This window comes from Podarcis tiliguerta (genome assembly GCF_965153285.1).
Source record: "Podarcis tiliguerta genome assembly, chromosome: 11".
Taxonomy (NCBI): domain Eukaryota; kingdom Metazoa; phylum Chordata; class Lepidosauria; order Squamata; family Lacertidae; genus Podarcis; species Podarcis tiliguerta.
The window spans coordinates 41,194,563-41,216,625 of NC_139544.1; the positions used below are offsets into that span (position 1 = coordinate 41,194,563).

Genomic DNA, 22,063 nt, shown 5'->3' on the forward strand with positions numbered 1-22,063 from the left:
GGATATACTTGACAAAGTAATGACAAAAACACAAAAGGGTTTGGAACAAGCTTGCAAGTGAGCAGAGGTCTAGACATAACCAGAGCCAGCACTGCAGCAAGATCAGGCTGCTGTCCAGAGCCCACTGATCTAGTGCAAACCTGATAGAAATTCCTTACTGCTTTCCTGAAACTTGGGAGACAAGCAAGGAAGGATGAATTGAGGGTAATGGAACTGATGCAAATGACATATTCTTACGGGGAAAGAGGCTCATTGCCTGGGCACAATTTTACTCTGCAAAATTTCTGGATCTGGTATTTTCAGAGTGCTTGTAAGCATTAATTATTTGGCTAGTTTATAATTTAAGAGTTGTATTTGATGTGAGACTTTAATGTGGTATTACAATATAAGGTTAGGGGAGAAGAGGTGGGGAGAGAGAAGACGGGGTAGTAAACTTACTACCGTATTTTTCGCTCTATAGAATGCACCCGACCATAAGACGCACTAGTTTTAGAGGGGGAGAACAAGAAAAAAAAATTCTCTCCCTCTCTGCCCAGCACCCCTTCAGCTAAGTGGCAGGAGAAGCGGAGCCCCTTCCATTTCTCCTCCTGCTTCGCTGGAGGGGCGCTGCGCAGAGAGGGAAAGCTGTGCAGTACCTCTCCAGCGAAGTGAAGCCAGGAGAGCAAGAGCGAAAGCAACGCGAAGCCTCTGGAGCGCAGGGGGAGCTCCCACTGCGCTCCGGAGGCTTTGGGCGGCTATCCCTGAAGCCAGGAGAGCAAGGGGGTCGGGGTGCTGCACTCCGGAGGCTTCGCGTTGCTTTCGCTGAAGCCATGGAGCCTGCATTCGCTCCATAAGATGCACAAACATTTCCCCTTAATTTTTGGAGGGGGAAAAGTGCACCTTATAGAGCGAAAATACGGTAGTTTCCATTGGCATTGAGAGAGGTTGGGGAGGCCCAGGGCATGATTGGTTGCCTTCAGTGGACTGCAGTGAGTTTTGTTTGCTTTTCATCACTCCACCCCGCTGGCTTGCAATCCAGGGTCTAACCTGAGTGCACTTTTTCCTGACCTGGAAGCTACCTCTCCCAATTATTTCATTGTGCTTACACAGAAGCAAGGGGGAATTGCTGTGCATGTGAACCTCTCACTTCATATACCCAAGGGCATTGTAAACAAGGTCCAGTGGTGGTGGTGAACATTGGCACAAATTCAGTGCTGTAGATCAGGGATGGGGAACCTGGTTCCCTCCAGATGTTGTTGAATTGATTGGGCTTGGTGGGAGTTGAGAGTTTAACAACATCTGGAGGAGTAGAACAGAACTGTGGGACGGTTGTTTTTTTGTTGTTAAAACCTAAAATGACACTGCAGCTTCAGAAATAGTAGTCTCTGTATGTTGCTTTCAGCATTCATCCTGTTTGTTCCAAAATACACCTCGGAAGAAACTAGCTGCAGGGCTGAGATGTTCCTAAGTTGTTTGTCTTCCTTTCCCTCTTTAGATTATGCTCATCATATTAATGTAACGGATATTGTTCCTGGTACAAACGGGAGCACTAAAGGTAAGTTTCCAATCCCCCTCCCCTAATTCTCTCTCTCTCTTTCAATAAATAGTATTTACACTGAGATTCAAAGCATCTTTCAATATTTAAAAAACATTATTTTAGAATATAAAGTAATGAAAGCAAACTGCTTAAAAGTGATAGTTAAAATACAATAAAATACTTTTAGAATCGGAGGGATGCATCTCCAAGAGATTTTATGCAGTAGTTAGGTCTATCCTGAATGACTAACATTAACCAAAAATAAAATTGGCTGAATATAGTAAAATATTGCAGAAGTTTCTTTCCCAGACTTATTTAAAAACCACATTAATAACAATCCTGATTGCAAATAGTAACCTCCCAAAACATAATTTATAGGGTTCTGTGTTCGCGTCAAAACCTGTGTGAAAAATAATAATCAATTTGTTACTCCCTTCCCTCTCAGTCCAGAAAAGAGTTTCATGTGAAATACAGCAGTACTGTCAACTTTCTCTCAAAACAGCAACTATTATGCAGACAATGGAGAGTAAACAGACTTGCAAAAATAACGCTGATGACTCGGTCGTGTCCATTGGCTTTTCTGAAACATGACCAACTGCTTTGTGCTTAAGGGCATTGTAACCGGCTTGGCATGCAGCCAGTGTGGGATGAAAAGATTTGCTCTAGGAAAATTCCACAGAATACTTAGTTAGACCACGCTCTGCACATAAATCACAGCTGTTTACTAATGGCAGCTGCTTGCCTCAGACCCCAGAAATGGTAATCTTGTACTTCACAGATCACTGACTAAGGTCACATGACAATAGCAAGTTAGAGTGCTTTAACCTGAATCTGAATCAATCACATCTAAAGTGGGTGGGGACAGATTGAATGAGTAAAAGGAATGTGCAGGTGAGCCGTACTGAAATCCCTCCTTGCTGTTTACCTCCCTATTGTTGGCACCCTTTTGCTTAAAGAGAGGGGTGTGCCTCTGGGGGAGAAGTCAAACCGCTGCATTAGCAGCACTGATGTGACCTCCCTGGGCATAGCCTCACATAAAACACAACCTGTTCAGGGTATCTGTTGGGCCAGCATCTTAATTTAAAAAAAGGCCCTTAAACTGTGTGTTGGCTGCTTTGTTTGGCATGTTCTCATGTCAGCAATCCATAGTCCAGGAAGAAATTACACTGACATGTGAACGCTGTATGCCAATAGTTGCCAACTTTTTGGGGTCCAGGGACACATGTAAAATTTTGAGAATGGCTGATGTCGGGGGTGTAGCTTAATGCAGTGGCATGCGGTCAGTGGGCTAGAGGGATCAGACTGTTTCCCTAAATGTTCCTGGTAAATTAGAGCAGGGGTCAGCAAGCTTTTTCAGCAGGGGGCTGGTCCACTGTCTCTCAGACCTTGTGGGGGGCTGGACTATATTTTGAAATAAAAATAAAAATGAATTCCTATGCCCCACAAATAACCCAGAGATGCATTTTAAATAAAAGCACACATTCTACTCATGTAAAAACACCAGGCAGGCCCCACAAATAACCCAGAGTTGCATTTTAAATAAAAGGGAACATTCTACTCATTTAAAAACACGCTGCTTCCCGGACCGTCTGCAGGCTAGATTTAGAAGGCGTTGGGCCGGATCCGGCCCCTGGGCCTTAGTTTGCCTACCCATGAATCAGAGTATTAAAGCCTCATTCTCAAAGCCCAGGTGGCGTCTGGCTGGCTTAGGGAGGCAGATGTGATGCTCACGTGCGCAACTTTGGAATGTCGCAATGTCACACATGTGACGTCACCCCCCCCCCATTGCCATCTCAAGATGGCACCTCTGGCCCTAACTGTTCCCTTATGAAAAAATTCACTGCATGCCACTGGTTTAATGCACAATGACTGCCCCCTGCAGAAGAGCAGACTTTCTCTGTCTTCTTAAGAGAAGCAAATTCCATAGATATTCCTTATATTGTTTTCTGCAAAATGGTGAGGGTTGTGGGTGAGTGTGAAGAGGCAACATACAGTTATTCAGCAGCCAAAACAGCCAGCTGTTTCCCTAAATTATGGATGTGGAATCTGACACTCTCAATCCTGTTGGACTCAAGTTCCCATCAGCCCCAGGTAGCATAACCAGTGGTCTGGGATAATGGGAACTGCAGTCCAAGATCTGGAGAGCCACTGGTTGCCTTAAATGGAGAACCCAAGTGGGTCACTCTGTTTTATCCCTAAGTCACACCACAGTAGGCATCTTACTCATTTTGATGTTTCGGCTCTGGTTTCCCCTCCTTGTTATGCTTTCCTTGCAGTAAACCACTGCTTGTTTCCCTTTTGGTTCTACAGTAATCTGTCCAGGTGATGCAGGCAAGGAAGTACCAGGAAACAGAACCTGGATGCTTTCTTCTACCGGTGATTCAGGATTTGAGGAATTTGAACGGCTATGGAGCAAATCGAAAACAGTCCCTCTTTACCTGGGCATCCTTGTTCTGCTATTGAATTTCAAGTCTCCCTCTTTCTTTGCCAAATTCAACGTCTTAGGTAGGCAATGATTTGACTGGAGAATGTACAGTCTGTGTTGGGGCAGAATGCCTCACAGTTACCGCAAGACCTGAAATGTTTCCCCATTGGATAGCCACTGTTTTCACTTAATCGGTTAGTCAATATTGCATCATTTCCCCTGAACTGAGCGCCAGGCTACATATGACACAACAGATCTGTGATCAGATCTCTCCCAATGTCTTTTGTAAAGCTTAAAACATGGGTGGGCAATCTTTTTTCTGTTGAGGGCTTTCTGTCAGGGATTGCATATTCATGGTGGGCAAGACTGAAGCCAGCAGTGGGCGGAGCCAGTGCCAAAAGTAGGTGGGGTCACTCTTTCTCTTCGACCTGCCCTGCTAAATAGGCTGTTGGAAGATGGGCACATCGCTCTTCCAGTACCTTTTTAATGCAAGAAGCTTGTGTTTAAAGGCAACCAGTTATTTTTATTTATCTTTTGCTCTTCAGGAAATTCATTTCCCAGAACTTCAGGGTTTATAAATTTAATTCAGGAATTCTGTTATTTTCTCTCCCTCTTTCCCCAACCCTTTTACAAATTTCTTAGATTTAGAGTAGCTAATAATAAAATAATAATAATAATAATAATAATAATAATAATAATAATAATAATAAGTAATTTATTCTTTATACCCCGCCCATCTGGCTAGGCTTCCCCAGCCACTTTGGGCGGCTTCCAACAAAATATTAAAATACAGTAATGCATCAAACATTAAAAGCTTCCCTAAACAGGGCTGCCTTCAGAAGTCTTCTAAAAGGCTGGTAGCTGTTGTTCTCTTTGACATCAAGTAAACTTGCATTAACATGATTTTCTGACCCCCTCTCCATGTGTTCTCTTGTTCGAACCTGGCTGAATAAGATGCAAAATAATTTTATCTCGGTTGCATTAATCCCAGAGCGGATTTGCAAGTGAAAAACAAAACACAGAAATGAGCAATTGAAGAGGGAAGGATTGGAGGCAGGGGAGCTGTTTTGGGTTGGTCCTAGCAGAGATCGAAAAACAACACTTCTGCTCCTACTTAATTTAAATGTATCTGAGTGACTTGTGGTTTCCCCCCTTCCCTTATTGCAGGTACCGTTTCAGTCATCTACCTAGTTATCCTCGTTACTGTGAAAGCTGCTCTCTTGGGATTCCATTTAGAATTTGACTGGTTCAAATCAACCACGTATTTTGTACCAGGTAAACTTTTTTTATATATAAAACAGCCATGAGTATTGACTTTAAAACACTCCATTTTAATCATCTGATAAGATGAAAGTGGTTTCGAATGTATTCTTCAGCCCCTGTATATAATTCCTTTTGAATTGGTTACCAGTACAGTGCAGGCTACTATATCACTATTGGAATTAATTGCAAGAAACGTAGATTGAGTTGGAACAATAGGGTGTAGGTGACCATTTATGCACTGGTCATTTGCAATTTATAAGAGCCATAAATCTAGGAGCAAAATGCTCAAGCATGTCATGTAGTTTAAATATTTTAAACGAGGCCTTTAAAGAAAATGGGGATGCTGCGGGTGTTGTCGGACTCCAACTCCCAACATTCAGGCCCTTGGCCATAGTGGCTGGAGCTGATGGGAACTGGAGTGCAGCAGTAACTAGGGGACCACAGCTTTCCCATCCCTGATTATAATTTATTGGAGCCAATATCATTCTGTGATGGCTGATCTCAGGAATAACAGTAATATTTAAGGGGGGGGGGGAATTACATTAGTACCTAGTGCAATTCTTGTTGCATAATCCTTACAACAAGCCTGGTATGATCACCCCCTGTTACAGGTGCAATGATTTTAGTGTAAGCAATTGAGGTTTGACTAAGGCCACCAAGCAAATTTCATGACTGAACTGATTTCCCCTTCCGCCATCAAGTGCTCTTTCATTTATGCTCTTGAGCACTCTGCTTGCACCAGCCCTGCAAACACCAGGCCACCAGAACTCCCCCCCCCCACACACACACAAGGGCCCCATCTGCTTTGCTCTCACACCTGCATCCGTATATGGCTTTTCCTCTCCTTCAGCTTCTCAGTTCCTCCAAAGGAGATGGAGGGGAGAGGGATTTGCTATGGTATTTGAATGGGTAGAGAATTCCTTTTCTCATTTGACACAGTCTCAATTCAGGAAGGGCATCAGGTGGAACAAGGGCTGTCCTCTCCCCTCTTTTCTGTGATCAGGCCTCTAGCTGTGTGGGACCAACTAGCCCTATTAACCTCCTTGCCCATAGTGATGCCTAGGATGATCAGTGTGGGGAGGAAGGAGAAGAGCTCCATCCAAGATTTGGCAGCACTTTCAGGGTCTCCCCCATGCAGCTGAATCTACTCAGATGTGGGGAAATGCTTGCATAAGAAGCACATCCAAGTCTGACAATTCCAGAGTGATTTCAGCACTGCATGAAGGTTGGGTTTTCTGGCCAGAGGCTGTGGGTGGGTTGACTTTTCCAGCTTGCTAGCACATGGAGCTTGCATTGGCACTAGTCAAAATGCTCTTGAGGCCATTAGCCTCTTTTTCTTCCTCCAAAAAGGCTTGTAATGAGGCATCAGGGACCTTCACTAGGAGTCTCATTCTGCTGCCAAAAAAAAAAGAGCTCTGAAGAACTTGCTTTCTTCATGTGGTGTCTGATTAGAATTAGGTACTCTTTTCACCTGGGGAATCGTTAATGTCGTTAACATTTAATTAATTCTTGCTAGAGGACGTAGAAACACCCTTTCTGCCCACTCCCCAGTGAATTTCGGAGGGGTACAGCCCCACCCTACCCTGGTAATGCCTTTGATTTAGAGAACAGTTCAGCTGTTCTCCAAGTCACAATAGATCAGTCGTCATAAACCCAAAGAGAACTTCTGGCGACTGTTTCCAACACAGCTTTCCTCCACAGAAGAACACGTGTGGAAAATATTGTACAGTGGTACCATTGGTTACATACTTAATTGGTTCCGGAGGTCCGTTCTTAACCTGAAACTGTTCTTAACCTGAGACACCACTTTAGCTAATGGGGCCTCCTGCTGCCGCTGCACCGCTGGGGCACGATTTCTGTTCTCATCCTGAAGCAAAGTTCTTAACCCGAGGTACTATTTCTGGGTTAGGTCTGTAACCTGAGGTACTACTGTATAAGAAGTCCCTGTCCATGTTCTAGTGAATGGAACTAATTCTATTCCAACATCGTCTTCCATTGCAAATGCCATTGTCATAAGTTTGTTTATCTGCAAAACTTGCATCCTGTACTTCTGTCAGAAAACCCCAGAACACCTGCTGCAAATACATACATAAAGCATAATAATAATAATAATAATAATAATATCACATATGTTGTCTTCTCACTACAGAGGCTAATATTGCCATCTTAAAAGCACAAAAAGCAGGTCTTCAGGGAGCGCCAAAAGCTATGCTGCGTATGGTGCGCCAAATCACAGTGCAGGGAATGGCCATAGCTCAGTGAGAGAGAGCATCTGCTTTGAATGCAGAAGGTCCCTGGTTGAGTCCATGGCATTTCCAGGTAGGGATAGGAATGTCCCCTATCTGAAACCCTGGAAAGCTGCTGCTAGTCAGTGTAGACCAGGCTTCCTCAACCTCGGCCCTCCAGATGTTTTGAGACTACAATTCCCAGCATCCCTGACCACTGGTCCTGCTAGCTAGGGATCATGGGAGTTGTAGGCCAAAAACATGGAGGGCCGAGGTTGAGGAAGCCTAGTGTAGACATTACTAAGCTACATGGACCAGTCATCTGCCTTGGTTTGAGGAAGCTGGTGCCCTTCTAGTCTTCAGAGGAAGGGCATACCAAAACTGGGGTGATCTTGATAAGAAGGCTATCTGATGGGCAGTTGATCCTGAGATTTCACTTAAGGAACTAAGGAACTTAAGGAACTACCAACAGGATATCAAGTCATGGGTTAGATTATGTGTTTGGTTGAGGGGGGGTGCATTTTTACAGATTTGAGGGGTTCCCCCCCCCTTACAATTAGCAGTATAAAAATTTTATGAGGTAAATAGCAGAGTTCCTCTAAGGAAGGGAAGAAAAGAGCTATGTTAAATTGAAAGGTATTACAGGAAGAAATGTTTTAAATGGGGCCACTCAGGGAAACCAGACTGTAGGTGCGGCTGGCTGTGAGCAAGGAGAGTTTCTTTCTCATCTTAAGTGTGAGCCCCACACAAAACACCACATGAAATCTAGTCTCAAGATAGAAAACTGTACCTATCCACCAGCTATCTCCTCCTCCTACCTGTTTGTAGTCATTCATTAATTTATATTTCTGTCCTGCTCTTCTACCAAGGAACTCGGGGTGGCATATATGGTTCCCCCTCCCCGCCCCCAATGCCTTTTTATCCTCAAAACAAACCTGCAAGGTAGGTTAGTCTGAAAGATGATGACTGGTCCATGCTCGCCTGGTAAGCTTCATGGCTGAGTGGGAATTTGAAGTTGTTTCCTCTGGTCCTATAATCCATTACTGTGCCCAATCTAGTCCGTATACTACGCTGGGTCTCTCAACTGGCTTGCCCCATAACAACATTGGCAGGAAGTGGGTAGGAGAAAAGCCCTTTCCCCCCTCAGTCCACTCTGTGATGGGACAGAATACGTGAGGGAAATAATTTTCTCTTTCCCAGGTTGATTTCTCTTATCTCTCTCACACATATACATCATTATTATTAATAATAATAATAATAATAATAATAATAATAATAATAATAATAATAATTTATTTCAGTGTTCTAAAGAGGGTAGAAATTAGTATATGAACATGTTCCACAAGTTATTTTTCTGGAGTCCTCCCACTCAGTTTACTTGGAGAGCGAGCCAGGACAGAAGCAGACTGGCCCAACTCCCTGAAGGCCAACGGGGCTGCAGCTGTTGAGGAGAGAGAGGAATTACTGCATGCCTTTCTTCTATTATGTATAAACGCAGTTAAAATACTATTTAACAAATGCTTTCTCTAATCTACTTTCAGTATTCTTGTTTCCCGCCTTTCTCTCTTTGTGTGTCTCAATATAGGAAGGAATGCTGTCTTCATGCAGGCAGTTGCCCCCATGGTGGCCAATTCAGAGGCAACCGTGTGCACATAGCAAGGTTAAATATGTGACATTTATATTATCCCACCAATACAACCACCTCCTTTTTGTGGTTTCAGTTGATAGGGAGGCAGCGTTGAAATGCAAGAGAGCTGGCTTGTGCCGTTGTCTGTCACAATCGTTGTCTGTTAGGCTGTGCACTTGCAAGAGCTGATGTAATTTAGTGACCACATAATGTGAGCTCCCAGCTCAAATGCTATGAACTCGCTAAGCAACTTGCTCTCTTTCAGCCCCTCCCAGTGAAATGGAAAGTTAAACTTCCAGTTTATGATAAACTGCTCTCCCCCCCCCCCTTTGCGAAGCTCAGGGTGCAGCATAAATTAACCTGTCAAAAATACTTTCTCCTTTTCAGGAGAAACTTGGAATACTGATTTGTTGAGCTTACCATGTAGAAAAAAAGGAGTTACAGTGACCCATTTTTTTTGTCAGTCATGTCCTGTTTTATAATTTAAGTTGTACAATTTTGTAACATACCACCATTTAGAGAAATAGAGTATTACAAAACTGGGCCAGATTTATTACTGCCCCATATAACAGTGAGTGCCTCAGCTTTAAGTGCTTCAATACAGATGGCAGAACCTAAAATGGTTCTGTATTCCTCTTCTTTTTGTATATTTTTTATAGGCAATGGACAAAATTCATAAAACTAAGGTCATTTCTCATTAAAAGAAAAAAGAGTTGCTGCTTGCTATAATGCAAAGCATATGTAACTTTGACGAATTTGTAAGGAGTCCACACCGAGATTCCGGATTTGCGGTTTGGAAAATGTTTCTCCCCTCTTCTCCCATCCCCTATAATAGTGTAAATAATGGCGCTAAAAAGGTTTCCTAGTCAATGGCTGACCTTTGTGGTAAACATCATTTCCCATCCAAACAATGAAATATAGAGTGTTTGAGCTTTAGTTTGACAGCAGGGATAGGAAAAACCATTTGCGCTGCTAGAGAGATGCGCACTCCTCTTAGTCCTCCTTGGTAAAGATCCAAATAGAAAAGATGCCTCAGGGACAAAACAAGAACAGTTGCAGACAAATAGCTTGTGTGGGCCACAGTGGCATGCAAACTCCATGGAGATGGTCCAGTTTGTGCCATATGCATATTCATACCTGAGAGAGTTCATTTTACCTGCGACTGCAGTTGCATCGATTTCAGCTTAGCTTGATTTACGATGCAGCACAGAGCTGTTCCCTGACAGCCCTCCAGATGTCCTTCGTCAGAAAACACTGCTCAGATTTTGCTGTTTACTGGCACACTTAATCTGTGAATGTTTATAGTCTGCATGGTTATCCAAACAGAGCAGGGTAGCGGGTGGAGGGAAGAGGGCTGGAGAATGATGCAGCTTTGATGAATTGTTTGTGAATTGGAACAGATGTCAAGCCAAGCAAACTGCATTTTGGTGAATCCAGATTTTTTTAACTTTAATCAGACCAGTCCTACAAACTTTGCAAGTTCACCCCTGGCATTCTGTTAGATCGTGGGTGGGCAAGGTGGCTCATCTTTCAACAGCCATCCCTGAATCTGAAGCAGGCAAGGCAGTTACCCCAGGTTTCTACCCATTTTTATGAAACGGAAAGAGCACACTGGACACAACCTGCACAGCCACTAGGCTAGGGCAACAGTAAAAAGAAAAGGGTGGCGGTGGTTAGGATAGTAGTCTTGGTGGCAGATTGGTGCATTATTCTGCATAAATTTCCTAGGTTGTTGTTGTTGTTTTCCAAAATACAGGCATTTTGTCAGACAGTCTTTTAAAAATTGTTTTTCTGGGTAGTTGTTGTTTTTTTAAAAAAATTGTTTCAAACCATTTATTTATTTAAATAACCCTGTAACCCATGGTACATCATTTTCACAATACAAATGTAGCGGGAGAGCAATCTTGGTTCATTTCATGAGTAGAAAAACAATGCCTCTTATTTATCCCAGCAGGATCAGTCCACAGAGTCCTATTGGTGGATGGTGGAATCCCACAACCACCTCGTCCATTGAATAAAAGTATACCATTGAGCTGCAAAATTGTCCTCATATTGAGCCATTCTCAAAGCTCAGGCTTGTTTAGTTAGTATTTCTGCCAAAATGCTTTGCCAGATGTAATAATACTCCTCCCCGCCACCTACAAAAACCAAGCCTGCAAAATGGTTGTGGCATTTGTTGAAGGAGCTAGATGAGCACTTCAGCGCACAACTGGTACAGCAAGGAAACGTTTAGCCGCAAAATTATATTTCTGTTACTCAACAGTAAAAAACCTAATTTTTAAAAGGTACATAATATGAATTGGGTAGTGAGAAGAAGAAGCTAGTTGGTGTTTTTGGCTGTTAAATGACAAATGGAAAGGTGGCACTCACCAAGAAGCACAAAAAACAGGGGAATTAGGATTATTGATGGTTAAAATACGAAACAGAACTTCTGAACGTTAAAAATCCTTATGTAAAAATACATGTGCAAATTGGGTTTTTTTAAAAAAAGTTGATAAATTTGTGGCTGTTCAAGTGTTTAAAGCAGGAGTCAGCAAACTTTTTCAGCAGGGGGACGGTCCACTGTCCATCAGACCTTGTGGAGTTGTGGACTATATTTGGGGGCGGGGGGCAGGGAGTGAACGAATTCCTATGCCCCACAAATAACCCAGAGATGCATTTTAAATAAAAGGACACATTCTACTCATGTAAAAACACCCTGATTCCCGGAATCTCTGCAGACCGGATTTAGAAGGTGATTGGGTTGGATTCGGCCTTAGTTTGCCTACGCATGGCTTAAAGTTTAGTAAACCTGTTATCTTTTCTCCATTGATCAGCATCCCCCTCTCAAAGCTTGCATTGGCTGTCACTAACCACTATGCCTGACACTAATGCAGTCAAATTTCAAATAACAACCATAACCATAGCAGAACACTCTTGTGGGGATGGAATCATATTTTCCTAACATGCAAACTGGGTTTTCCTGGGGGAAAGCTATTTCCTTGTGATAGAAGTGTTTTGTTAAAAAAAGAAAAAAGAATTGTGCAGCAACTACATATTTTTGTTCCCCCCATCCTCCATAGAGACCCTTACACTCAGGGTTAGTGTTTCGCTGTTGCCTATCAATTTCTGAACTTCAAAATTCCCATGCCTGAATTAGTGTCATTTTGCAGGCGGTGGAGTGGGGACGAATAATACGACGCAGACCATAATGAGCGGTTACGAATCCATTTGGATGATTCTTACTTTTAGGACAGAAAAGTTGAATTTAAAGTAGGCTAAATGAAACGTGTTTTTTCCCATGCATGTGTTTGTTGGTAATCAAGAAGAAGGGAAAACTTCCAAGGGCAATTAGGAATACAGTATCCTGGAGACAGATGTGCATTGTATTGTCTTAAGAGGAGCCATCTCCTTACAGTAATAAGTGCCAGGACAGAGCTTTATCGCATTTGAGCAAGGGCAGAGAAACAGCAGGAACTCTGAAACAAATGACCTTCTGCAGCTGACATCAAAAGCAGCAAGCTAATCCAATATAGAGCACAAATGCTTATTGGAAGGCATTTCTCTGGCTTCTCTCCCATTTGCCAAAACTGATTATATCCCACCCTGAACCCATTTGTTCCATCATGTAGATTGAACGGTGTGTTCAGAGTGGTAAATAGAACAGAGACAGTTAAAGGGGGTTATACTGAATATATGCTTTTAAAAAAATGCTGCCTTGGACCTCCATATTGGAGGAAGAATGTAAGTTAGACATTCTGCTAATGAAAGGAATACAGGCTTTATATTTAAAATATACAAGGTGTCAGGTCCATAATTTCCCATTTCCCGTCACTAATTTCATAGAATCATAGAATTGTAGAGCTGGAAGGGACCACGAGGGTCATCTAGTCCAGCCCCCTTCAATGCAAGAATCTTTTGCACAATGTGGGACTCAAACCCACGACCCTGAGATTAAAAGTCTCATGTTGTACTGACTATGCTATCAGTCTGATGTTAATTACCAACACATTGTTGCAATGTGCAGTGGCGTAGCGTGGGGGGTGCAGGGGGGGCCGGCCGCACCGGGCGCAACATCTGGGGGGGGCGCTCGCACTCGCAGCTCTCTGCCCCTACCTGGCTCGCTCACTCTCTCTCACTGCAGTGCTGGCTGTGCGAATCCGATCCGAGCCGCCGGGTCGCCACCCACTGTGGAGGGGAGGGTGCCAGGCGTGCGGTGCGGTGCGGTGCGGTGCGGAGAGAGAGCGAGGGACTATCTGGGGGAGGGACAGTGCAGCGGGGGGGGGGGCGCAAATTACTTGCCTTGCCCCGGGTGCTGGCAACCCACGCTACGCCACTGGCAATGTGAGTGGATGGTATTCAAACGGGGGTGGGGTGGGATATTAAACACAAAAGTTCCTCCCTCCTCTGCTCAAGATCAGGAATTGATGTTGGTTCAATGCATTCTCTCCTCATTCATGTTCCCTTCGTAACATACAGAAGTGTTTCCCAGAGTTTTTGAAAGTAACCCAGGATATCAAATGACTTTTCTCTAGTGGTTTCAATATTCAGAAGGCCATATGAGAAAACATGTGTAGCCAAGGACCATTCTTGATCTCGTGGCACAGGATTAAAGAATTCAGTTTTCTGACATTCTTCAAGCCTTTGTTGCAATTCCTGAAAGAAGTTTTGAACAGTACATTCTAAAAATTAGAACGCTTTCAAGACTTTGTGCCAATACTGCTGCTTCTTTTTTGTAACATCTGAGCAATATACCCAATAGAAACAGTCATGTTGGAGCATTGGTATTGCACATGTGCTATACCACATACACACACACACACACACACCATCCATAAAATTTTGTGAGACCTGACAATAAGCTTTCAAGTTATATTTAAAAGAAGTGATTTAATCCCTGCTTCAGTAGTTCCTTATTTACTTCCTGCGCTACTGAATTCGGTGTTTCATTTTTCACTATAGATAACTTTATTTTAGATTTTCTCGACAGTCAGAGCAGATTCAGGTCTTGCTCAGATGCAACAACAAAACAGGGTTTGTTTTGAGCCTTAAGGCTACATGCTTCCTTCCCTACCCCTAAAATAATTAAAGTACAGACGTACCTTAGAAGTTGAACGGAATCCGTTCCGGAAGTCCAAAACGGTCAACTTCCAAGGCCTGGCTTCCGATTGGCTGCAGGATGCTCCTGCAGCCAATCGGAAGCTGCGCCGGACGTGTGGCTTCTGAAAATTGTTTGAAAACTGGCACAATTACTTCCGGTTTTCTATCGTTCAGGAGCCAAAACGTTCAAGACGTACAGGCGTCTGGCTTCTAAATTTACACTGTATTGATTTCTGCCAATGAGCTGCATCAGCACTCAGCAAATGGGTGGTTTGCTCAAATTTGTTAACAAAGCAATTTGTAAAGCTGCTTGTTTGATATGTGTTTGGCTACTATCGTTCCTCACCCTTTTACCATGCTTCCCCCTTGAAGAAATTATTGAAGTTTCTCCTATATGGCGCAGCTGGAGCCTTAAAATTGGCCACAGAACCAGGCCCAGGAATCAGTAAAGTGGGAGAGCAGTGGTACCTATTATAGTGGTGTTGGCAGCCATTTTGTTAATTATAATTTATTTTTGTTTCTCCAGAGTTCAGGACTCTGTTTCCTCAGCTTACAGGGGTGCTGACTCTGGCCTTCTTTATTCATAATTGTGTAATTACACTGCTTAAGAACAACAAGAACCAGGAAAGCAATGTAAGTACAGCACGAGGGATTTGTATCTACATATAATGAACCGCTCTTGTCTGAGCTGCTTTTGCATACTAGATGTGATGTGCACAGATATAAAAGAACTCGCATTCTTGGTCCTTTCCCCAAGATTCTGCCCTGCTCCTTTATGCTGCATCGCTTGTGCGTATCTTAACCGTTGGCTGGGTGAATTGGTGGGGAGGTACATGCAGGAACAACGTGTGCAAACAGCAATTGGCTAATGTTGGGGTTAGATCCACATCTGAATCCTGAAGTTAGGAGCCATAAGACAGGGAGTAGCAGCATGCATATTATTTAGGTGAACGGAATGCCTCAAAAGAATTTGAAACGTAGATGGAACGTGTTTTCTTTTCGCATGTTCTCTCGAATAGACAAAATGGCAGCCCCCAAACTAAAATGCATGAACTAAAATGGGTTGCAAACCTTTGCCAGGGTTTAACATGGGTGGCCGACTTCTTTTGCTCTGAGGGCTTCTCTTAATTTGTTCATTTGCATGAAACAAAGACATCCTGCATATCCTTTTCCTGGGCATGCTAGATAACTAATCTCCCCTAATGCGTGTGCAGTCTTCTCATTCTGAAATTATCATCCTCAAGTCTGGGAAAGTTAGTATCACTTCTAAAGATAAGCTGATATAAACAGCCAAAGAGTTGAAAAAAGCATTAGGAAATGGGGCTTTACTGCGCTGGCCTTTTCCATACTTCAAGCGTATTTGTCATTACGACTCTAAGCTAGCTTGAGGTTGTTATGAAGGCAGCAAAAGATATTAGCTGAGATAACTGTGGAGCATTTACTGATCAGGCAGGGTTCTTTTTTGCCCGTGATGATGTATGTTTGGTTTTTATTATTTATATTCTGAGCCAGCACCTGTTCTGATAAGTTAATTATGACTCTGGTTCCATTTGTTTTTGGTAATGCCCAATTCACTTCCCCACAAAAATTAGGATGTTGGGGAAATGGCTAGGTTTCTTCTCCTGGACATCTTTGTGTAAGAATTATATTTTTTTAGTTGTATGAAGAAGTACTCAGTTGCATGAGTCCCCACCTGAAGTCTTAAGTGGTAAAGTCGTATCACTTATTCTATTGTTTGCAAGAACTAGGCTGTTAGATGCTTCAGGTGTGTCCATCCCATACCCCACACCCCTGGTAACATGTTTAAACCATGTCTTTGACACAGATAAAATCTCTACCATGTTATCCAAGGTCTCATATGGAGGGTTTATTTAGCAAACTGAGCCATAAGATAGCCCTTCTTCATCATCCTTCTCTGTGTGGGGTGAGTGGGGAAAGATTCATCAATATAACAACCAGAAGAGTATCCCGTTAATATGCTGCAGGTTTGATAAGTTCTATTGTGAAAATCATAGTTGTGCTCTGAGGTTGCACTTTTATACAGTTTCGTACAAGAGGATTTTATAACAATGATTTTGCTCTGTGCCAGTTTCTATGACATCATAATGCCACTTGAGGACTGGAACTGGAAAAATGATTGAACTGAGCAACAAAAATAAGCAGGAGTATAGAATGCCTTCCATACGTGGAAAAGCAAAAAACCAGTGGGGTCCTTGAACTTAGAAAACGAATGACTAAGAAGGGATTTGATAGAAGCATATAAACCCAAAAATGGGTTGAAATGGATAAATAGGGAATGAAAGAGTTTGGGGTTTTTACTTTGCTTTGCTTCATACTAGAATTAAAAGGCACCAAATACGCTTCAGGTTACATACGCTTCAGGTTACAGACTCCGCTAACCCAGAAATAGTACCTCGGGTTAAGAACTTTGCTTCAGGATGAGAACGGAAATCATGCAGCAGCGGCGCAGCAGGCCCCATTAGCTAAAGTGGTGCTTCAGGTTAAGAACAGTTTCAGGTTAAGAACGGACCTCTGGAATGAATTAAGTACTTAACCCGAGGTACCACTGTATATGCTGCCAGTTCCAACTTCTCCATCCTTTGACCACACTGGCTCTTCTAACACTTTCATAAACTACTACTAACAATCAAATGGCACAGTTCTTAATCTGTGACACGGTTCCAATTAAGCTAGTGTGGGACAATGGTGAGAGTTTTGGAATAAGACTAGTGAGACCCAGGTTCGGATCCAGCAATGAAGATTACTGGGTGACCTTGATGAAGCGTTCTAGGTGACTTGGTGTAATCCGCTTCAAAGGGTTGTTTTGAAGATTAAATTAGATAGGAGCATGCCATATATTCTGGCTTCTCCTGCCCTTCCCTCCATGGAGTTCATAAATGTAATAAACAAGCAGGCAGGCCCAAGCCTGTTTTTTCTGTCTGTTCCTTATATTCTTTCATACTCTTTAGTGATTTTGGCCAAATCCTGGAAGTCGTTGGTTTACATCTAGTCTGTGAAGCTCTCCTGGTTAGAGTTTCCGACTGCGTCCACCTCTGAGGAAAACCTGTGTGGCTCATGCCAATTTCCCTCAGTTGTACTTGTCAAGGGGATTACAAACAGTGACTCACAGACCTTTACCAGCTACTTATTTCTCCTCCCCCTCCTTCCTTGATATAATATATTCTCCATCTTATATCAAGACAATACCTTCACGCTCCCTCTTCCTGCCAGGCCCAAGAGCCCTGTTTGTGGGTAAGGCATCAGGAGAATGTGTTCCATAACCACTGCAGGGATTAAGTAGGAATCCTGCGTTTTAAGGCTGCCTATGTATTCTTCACATTTTTATTCTCTTTCCCCTTCCCTTTCTTCCCTTGATTCCATCTCCCAAGGAATGCTTACACAATGTATTGGGCCAAAGCCAGCGTTTTATGATGTGTTTGTACAGTTCTTTGCATGGTGGGCTGCTGATCTGTGTCTGGCGTTCTAGACGGTGACACAATACATTGTAATAACAACAGTCAAGGTCTGGTCACTCGGCAGGTTCACTCCTGTATCCTCCATCAGCCTTGTAATTTTAAACAGTTGCCTGTGGCGAAGTACAACGGCCTCCAGGCAATGAAGCACAGGCGCTTTTGCTTTCTCCACCCTGCCACACTTTCCCCACCTGCATTTCTTTCTTGTTCTCCCACTGTTCAGCCGGAAATGCAATGCTTGGGTAGCTTCAAGAGAGGTTTGGACAAATTCATGGAGGATAAGGGCGATCAATGGCTGCTAGCCCCAACGGTGATGCTTGGTCAGAGGCAGTACAGTGGTACCTCTGGTTACGAACTTAGTTTGTTCCTGAGGTCTGTTCTTAACCTGAAACCATTCTTAACCTAAGGTACCACTTTAGCTAATGGGGCTCCCCCTGCTGCCACACGATTTCTGTTCTCCTCCTGGGGCAAAGTTCTTAACCTGAGGTGCTACTTCCGGGTTAGCGGAGTCTGGAACCCGAAGTGTTCATTACCCGAGGTGTTTGTAATTCTTCTGAATACCAGCTGCTGGAAACCAAAGGAGGGAAGAGTGCTCTTGCACTCAGATCTCGCTTTTGAGGGTTTCACATAGGCAGCTAAGTGGTCACTGTAAGAACAGGATGCTGGACTAAATAGGTCATTGGCCTGATCTTGTTATGTTCTTAATGTCAAGAGAGGAAAAGAATGCTCTGGGATTAGATATGTGCAGATTTTATATTTTTAAAAAATCAAATTCAGTTTATAATATATATATTTTCTTACTGTTGGTTTTATTAATACTTTTTTAAAACAAAAAAACTTATTTTAGCCTTGACCTTTATTAATTATTTAATGGGTATTTTAAATGTTTTGTAAATTCTGGTAAAACAAATGTTTTACGACCCATCCTGTTCTTCTGATGGTAAATTGTTTTTTAGCTAATTTTAATATTGCATTTTTGTATTGTTTTGACCAGCCCTAGGACCATATAGTGAAGGGTGGATAAGAAATCCAATGAATAGTAGGAATAATATTTAGTAGAGCTGGTGGTAGGCAATCATACCTCTGAAAATATATTCACCAAGCAGGAAATGTACTGTGATTGTCTTGTCAAGAATGCAGGCCCATAGCTTCAGCTCTGCGTTCAGAAGGACTGAGGTGTCTCTAGTTAAAGGAACTTGGGTATCAGGACTCAGAATGACCCAGGATCAATTACTGAATGAACAATATCAGGCTAAATGGACTTGGTATAAGCCTGCTACACTTACGTCCATAAACATGCTTACATAGTCAGGGCTGCTAACTGAAAACATGTCTGAGGGTGAACTTCGACAGAATTTGACAGCTTTCACCAGACACTAACAGACCCTGCTATCTTGTTTGATCTTTTGTTTAGTTTCTACCCCTCACCATTGCAGAGGTATATTTAAAAACAAAATAACAAAGCAGCGATGTATAACCATTGCAGAGGTATATTTAAAAACAATAACAAAATCCACAATAAATGAAGCATTGAATACAGTTGGGCAGGACTTCCAATTAAACATGCATGGGATTGTGGCCTCTGAATGTATCCATCTCTAGCAAATGTAAAATGAGCACATTTGCTGCTGTGAGGGTAGTTTTTTAAAAAAATTATTAAAATGCACTACAGTGGTACCCCGCAAGACGAATGCCTCGCAAGACGGAAAACCCGCTAGACGAAAGGGTTTTCCGTTTTTCGATGCGCTTCGCAGGACGAATTTCCCTATGGGCTTGCTTCGCAAGACGAAAATGTCTTGCGAGTCTTGAGATTTTTTTTCGCTCCCCACCCCCTTTTTCTAAGCCGCTAATAGCCTTTTAGCAGCTAATCCGCTAATCCCTTAAGCCTTTAATAGCCACTAATAGCGCTAAGCCGCTAATAGGGTTGCTTCGCAAGACGAAAAAACCGCTAGACGAAGAGACTCGCGGAACGAATTAATTTCGTCTTGCGAGGCACCACTGTATTTGACTCCATCCAAAGAGGTTTTTGTGGCAAGATCTGTTTGTGTGGTGGGTGCTTTTAACTTACTTTGTTTTGTTTCATGCACAGCAACTCTCTTGTGCTCCTTGTACAACTGGGGAGCTTTCTCTGTGTGCGTTTTAGTGTTAGAAGCAGCTTCCAATAGGTTTAATATAAAAGTACAGACCTTTTTTTTTTATTACTTTCAATACAACTCCTCCCATCATGATTTAATTATTCTGTTAACATTTACCATTTCTTGTGGAGCTGTGTTCCTATTCTGCATATTCCTGGAAAATGTTCTTTTCTCAAAGTACCGTCATTGCATTGTATCCTCATAATACTTAAAATTAAGATGGAAAACAATAAGTTCTGGTCTCATTTACCCGAATGGAAATGGGGATATTCAAATCATATGCTTTCATTAACTTTGGCGGTGGTAGGGATAGTTAATTTGAGAAAGGAGCTTCATATGACTAAAGTTCTGCCAAATTACGCAGTTTTGTTATGGCTGATTTCCCCCCCCCCTGCTTGTTTTTTTTTTTAACTGCAGGTCAGAGATCTTTCCATTGCCTATTTTCTGGTGGGTTTAACTTATCTCTATGTTGGGATATTAATCTTTGCTGCTTTTCCATCTCCACCATTATCTAAAGAATGCATAGAACAGGTAAGAAGGAACTTTATTGTATACTGACAGTGTTGTAAGCTGCATAGAATGGATATTGCTGCTTTCCTTGTTCTTTTTAGTTCCCTCTCTTTTCAATTGAGAGGGACGTGGGTGGCGCTGTGGGTAAAACCTCAGTGCCTAGGACTTGCCGATCGTATGGTCGGTGGTTTGAATCCCCGCGGCGGGGTGAGCTCCCGTCTTTCGGTCCCAGCTCCTGCCCACCTAGCAGTTCGAAAGCACCCTCAAGTGGAAGTAGATAAATAGGTACCGCTTTATAGCAGGAAGGTAAACGGCATTTCTGTGTGCTGCGCTGGTGCTGGCTGGCCACGTGACCCGGAAGTGTCTCTGGACAGCGCTGGCCCCCGGCCTCTTAAGTGAGATGGGCGCACAACCCTAGAGTCGGACACGACTGGCCCGTACGGGCAGGGGTACCTTTACCTTTACCTTTTCAATTGATTCCGATCTCCTTAGCATAAACACTGCACACATTTGATGGCACTAAGCCAGAACTGTGGACAAGGGCACGCATAAAGCAACACTGGGTTTATCTAGCTAAGACTGCACTAATTTGGTGGGAAAACACGTTAGTGCGGAAACAACACTGGGTTAGTTTCTTTAACTGTGAACTGATTCTGGTGATTACATCTTGGCTTAAGAAGCTGATATATGAACAAGCCTTTTCCTGGCATGCGGTTAGTTACCAGCTTCAGAGAAGCCACAATCTTTTTTTCTTTTTTTAGTTATTTTTTCTTTGGTTTTTAAACAACAAAAACAAACTTCAGAACAGACATTCAATATTTTACTCTGATTAGCCTGCCAAAAATCCAGATTATAGCCCACATTCTAGGCAAACCAGGAACTTAAACCACAGTCTGAAGTTTGTTTAAGTTCCCAGTTCAGATGAAATGGGACAGCATTAAGACCTTTGGTTTAATTGTGGCTCATGGGAGGGGGAGGCAAGCATGGGCAAAATATTCATTACATATCTCTGCCTGTTCAGGTGAGATACGATTGTCCAAACTGGCTCACTGTCTAAAGTGAGACAACAGTTCCTAGCAGTAGGTCGAGTTTTATATGGGCACCAGCAGCTGCAAATCCAGGAACAAATCAAATTCGTAGGTACCACAAGGGTTGTCTAGTCCAACCACCTGCAATGCAGGAATCCAAAAGAATACTGTATCTGAAACTGAAAAAAGTCAACAGAGGAAATATTAAGGGGAAGTTCAAAATAGGAGGACTATTGCTAGTCACTATGTGATTTGCCTCAGCCAAGAAAATCCCTCCTCCTTCCTCTAAATCAAGTGTAAGACCTGAAGTCTGCAGCCTGCAGAAAATAAAGAGACCAAAATTCACATGCATGGAGTTAGCATAATCTAGCCAGACATTGTTGGACTCCAGCTCCCTTTAGCCCCAGCCAGCATGGCCAGTGGCCAAGGATGATGGTACTTGTAGTCCAAAATGTTTGAATGGCAAACTGATCTAGGGTTGCGGAAGACTGGTCTAGCCATATCCATAGGTATGGCTTCAAACAAATATCTGAGGTGGTCAAGAATGGTTTGTTTGCTTTGGCATGGCTGCTGTTATGTAAGCAAGACCATAACTTTCTGGCTTGTACTACATTTACAAGAAATTTCAAAGCAGGCAATAGATAAGGATCTTGCCTCTTGTTTTGAGTTAGAACAGCCTATTCTCACTAACACTCGCGGTGCCAAACAAATGGTCCCCAAAATAGCTATTTATTTGAATTCCCCTGCCATCTAGAAAAAAAATAAAGCGGCAATTTTCACTT

At 42.8% G+C, this 22,063-nt stretch overlaps 1 protein-coding gene across 2 annotated transcripts in view; it reads left to right on the plus strand.

Moving 5' to 3' along the window:
- Nucleotides 1–22,063, plus strand: part of SLC38A9 (solute carrier family 38 member 9) — a 44,022-nt gene that overhangs the window by 11,640 nt on the left and 10,319 nt on the right. For both annotated transcript variants that reach the window (XM_083404059.1, XM_083404058.1), the window contains exons 8-12: nucleotides 1,475–1,534; nucleotides 3,827–4,021; nucleotides 5,109–5,216; nucleotides 14,662–14,768; nucleotides 20,161–20,274. In XM_083404059.1, the coding sequence (XP_083260185.1) occupies nucleotides 1,475–1,534; nucleotides 3,827–4,021; nucleotides 5,109–5,216; nucleotides 14,662–14,768; nucleotides 20,161–20,274 (584 nt within the window). The remainder of the gene's footprint in view (nucleotides 1–1,474; nucleotides 1,535–3,826; nucleotides 4,022–5,108; nucleotides 5,217–14,661; nucleotides 14,769–20,160; nucleotides 20,275–22,063) is intronic.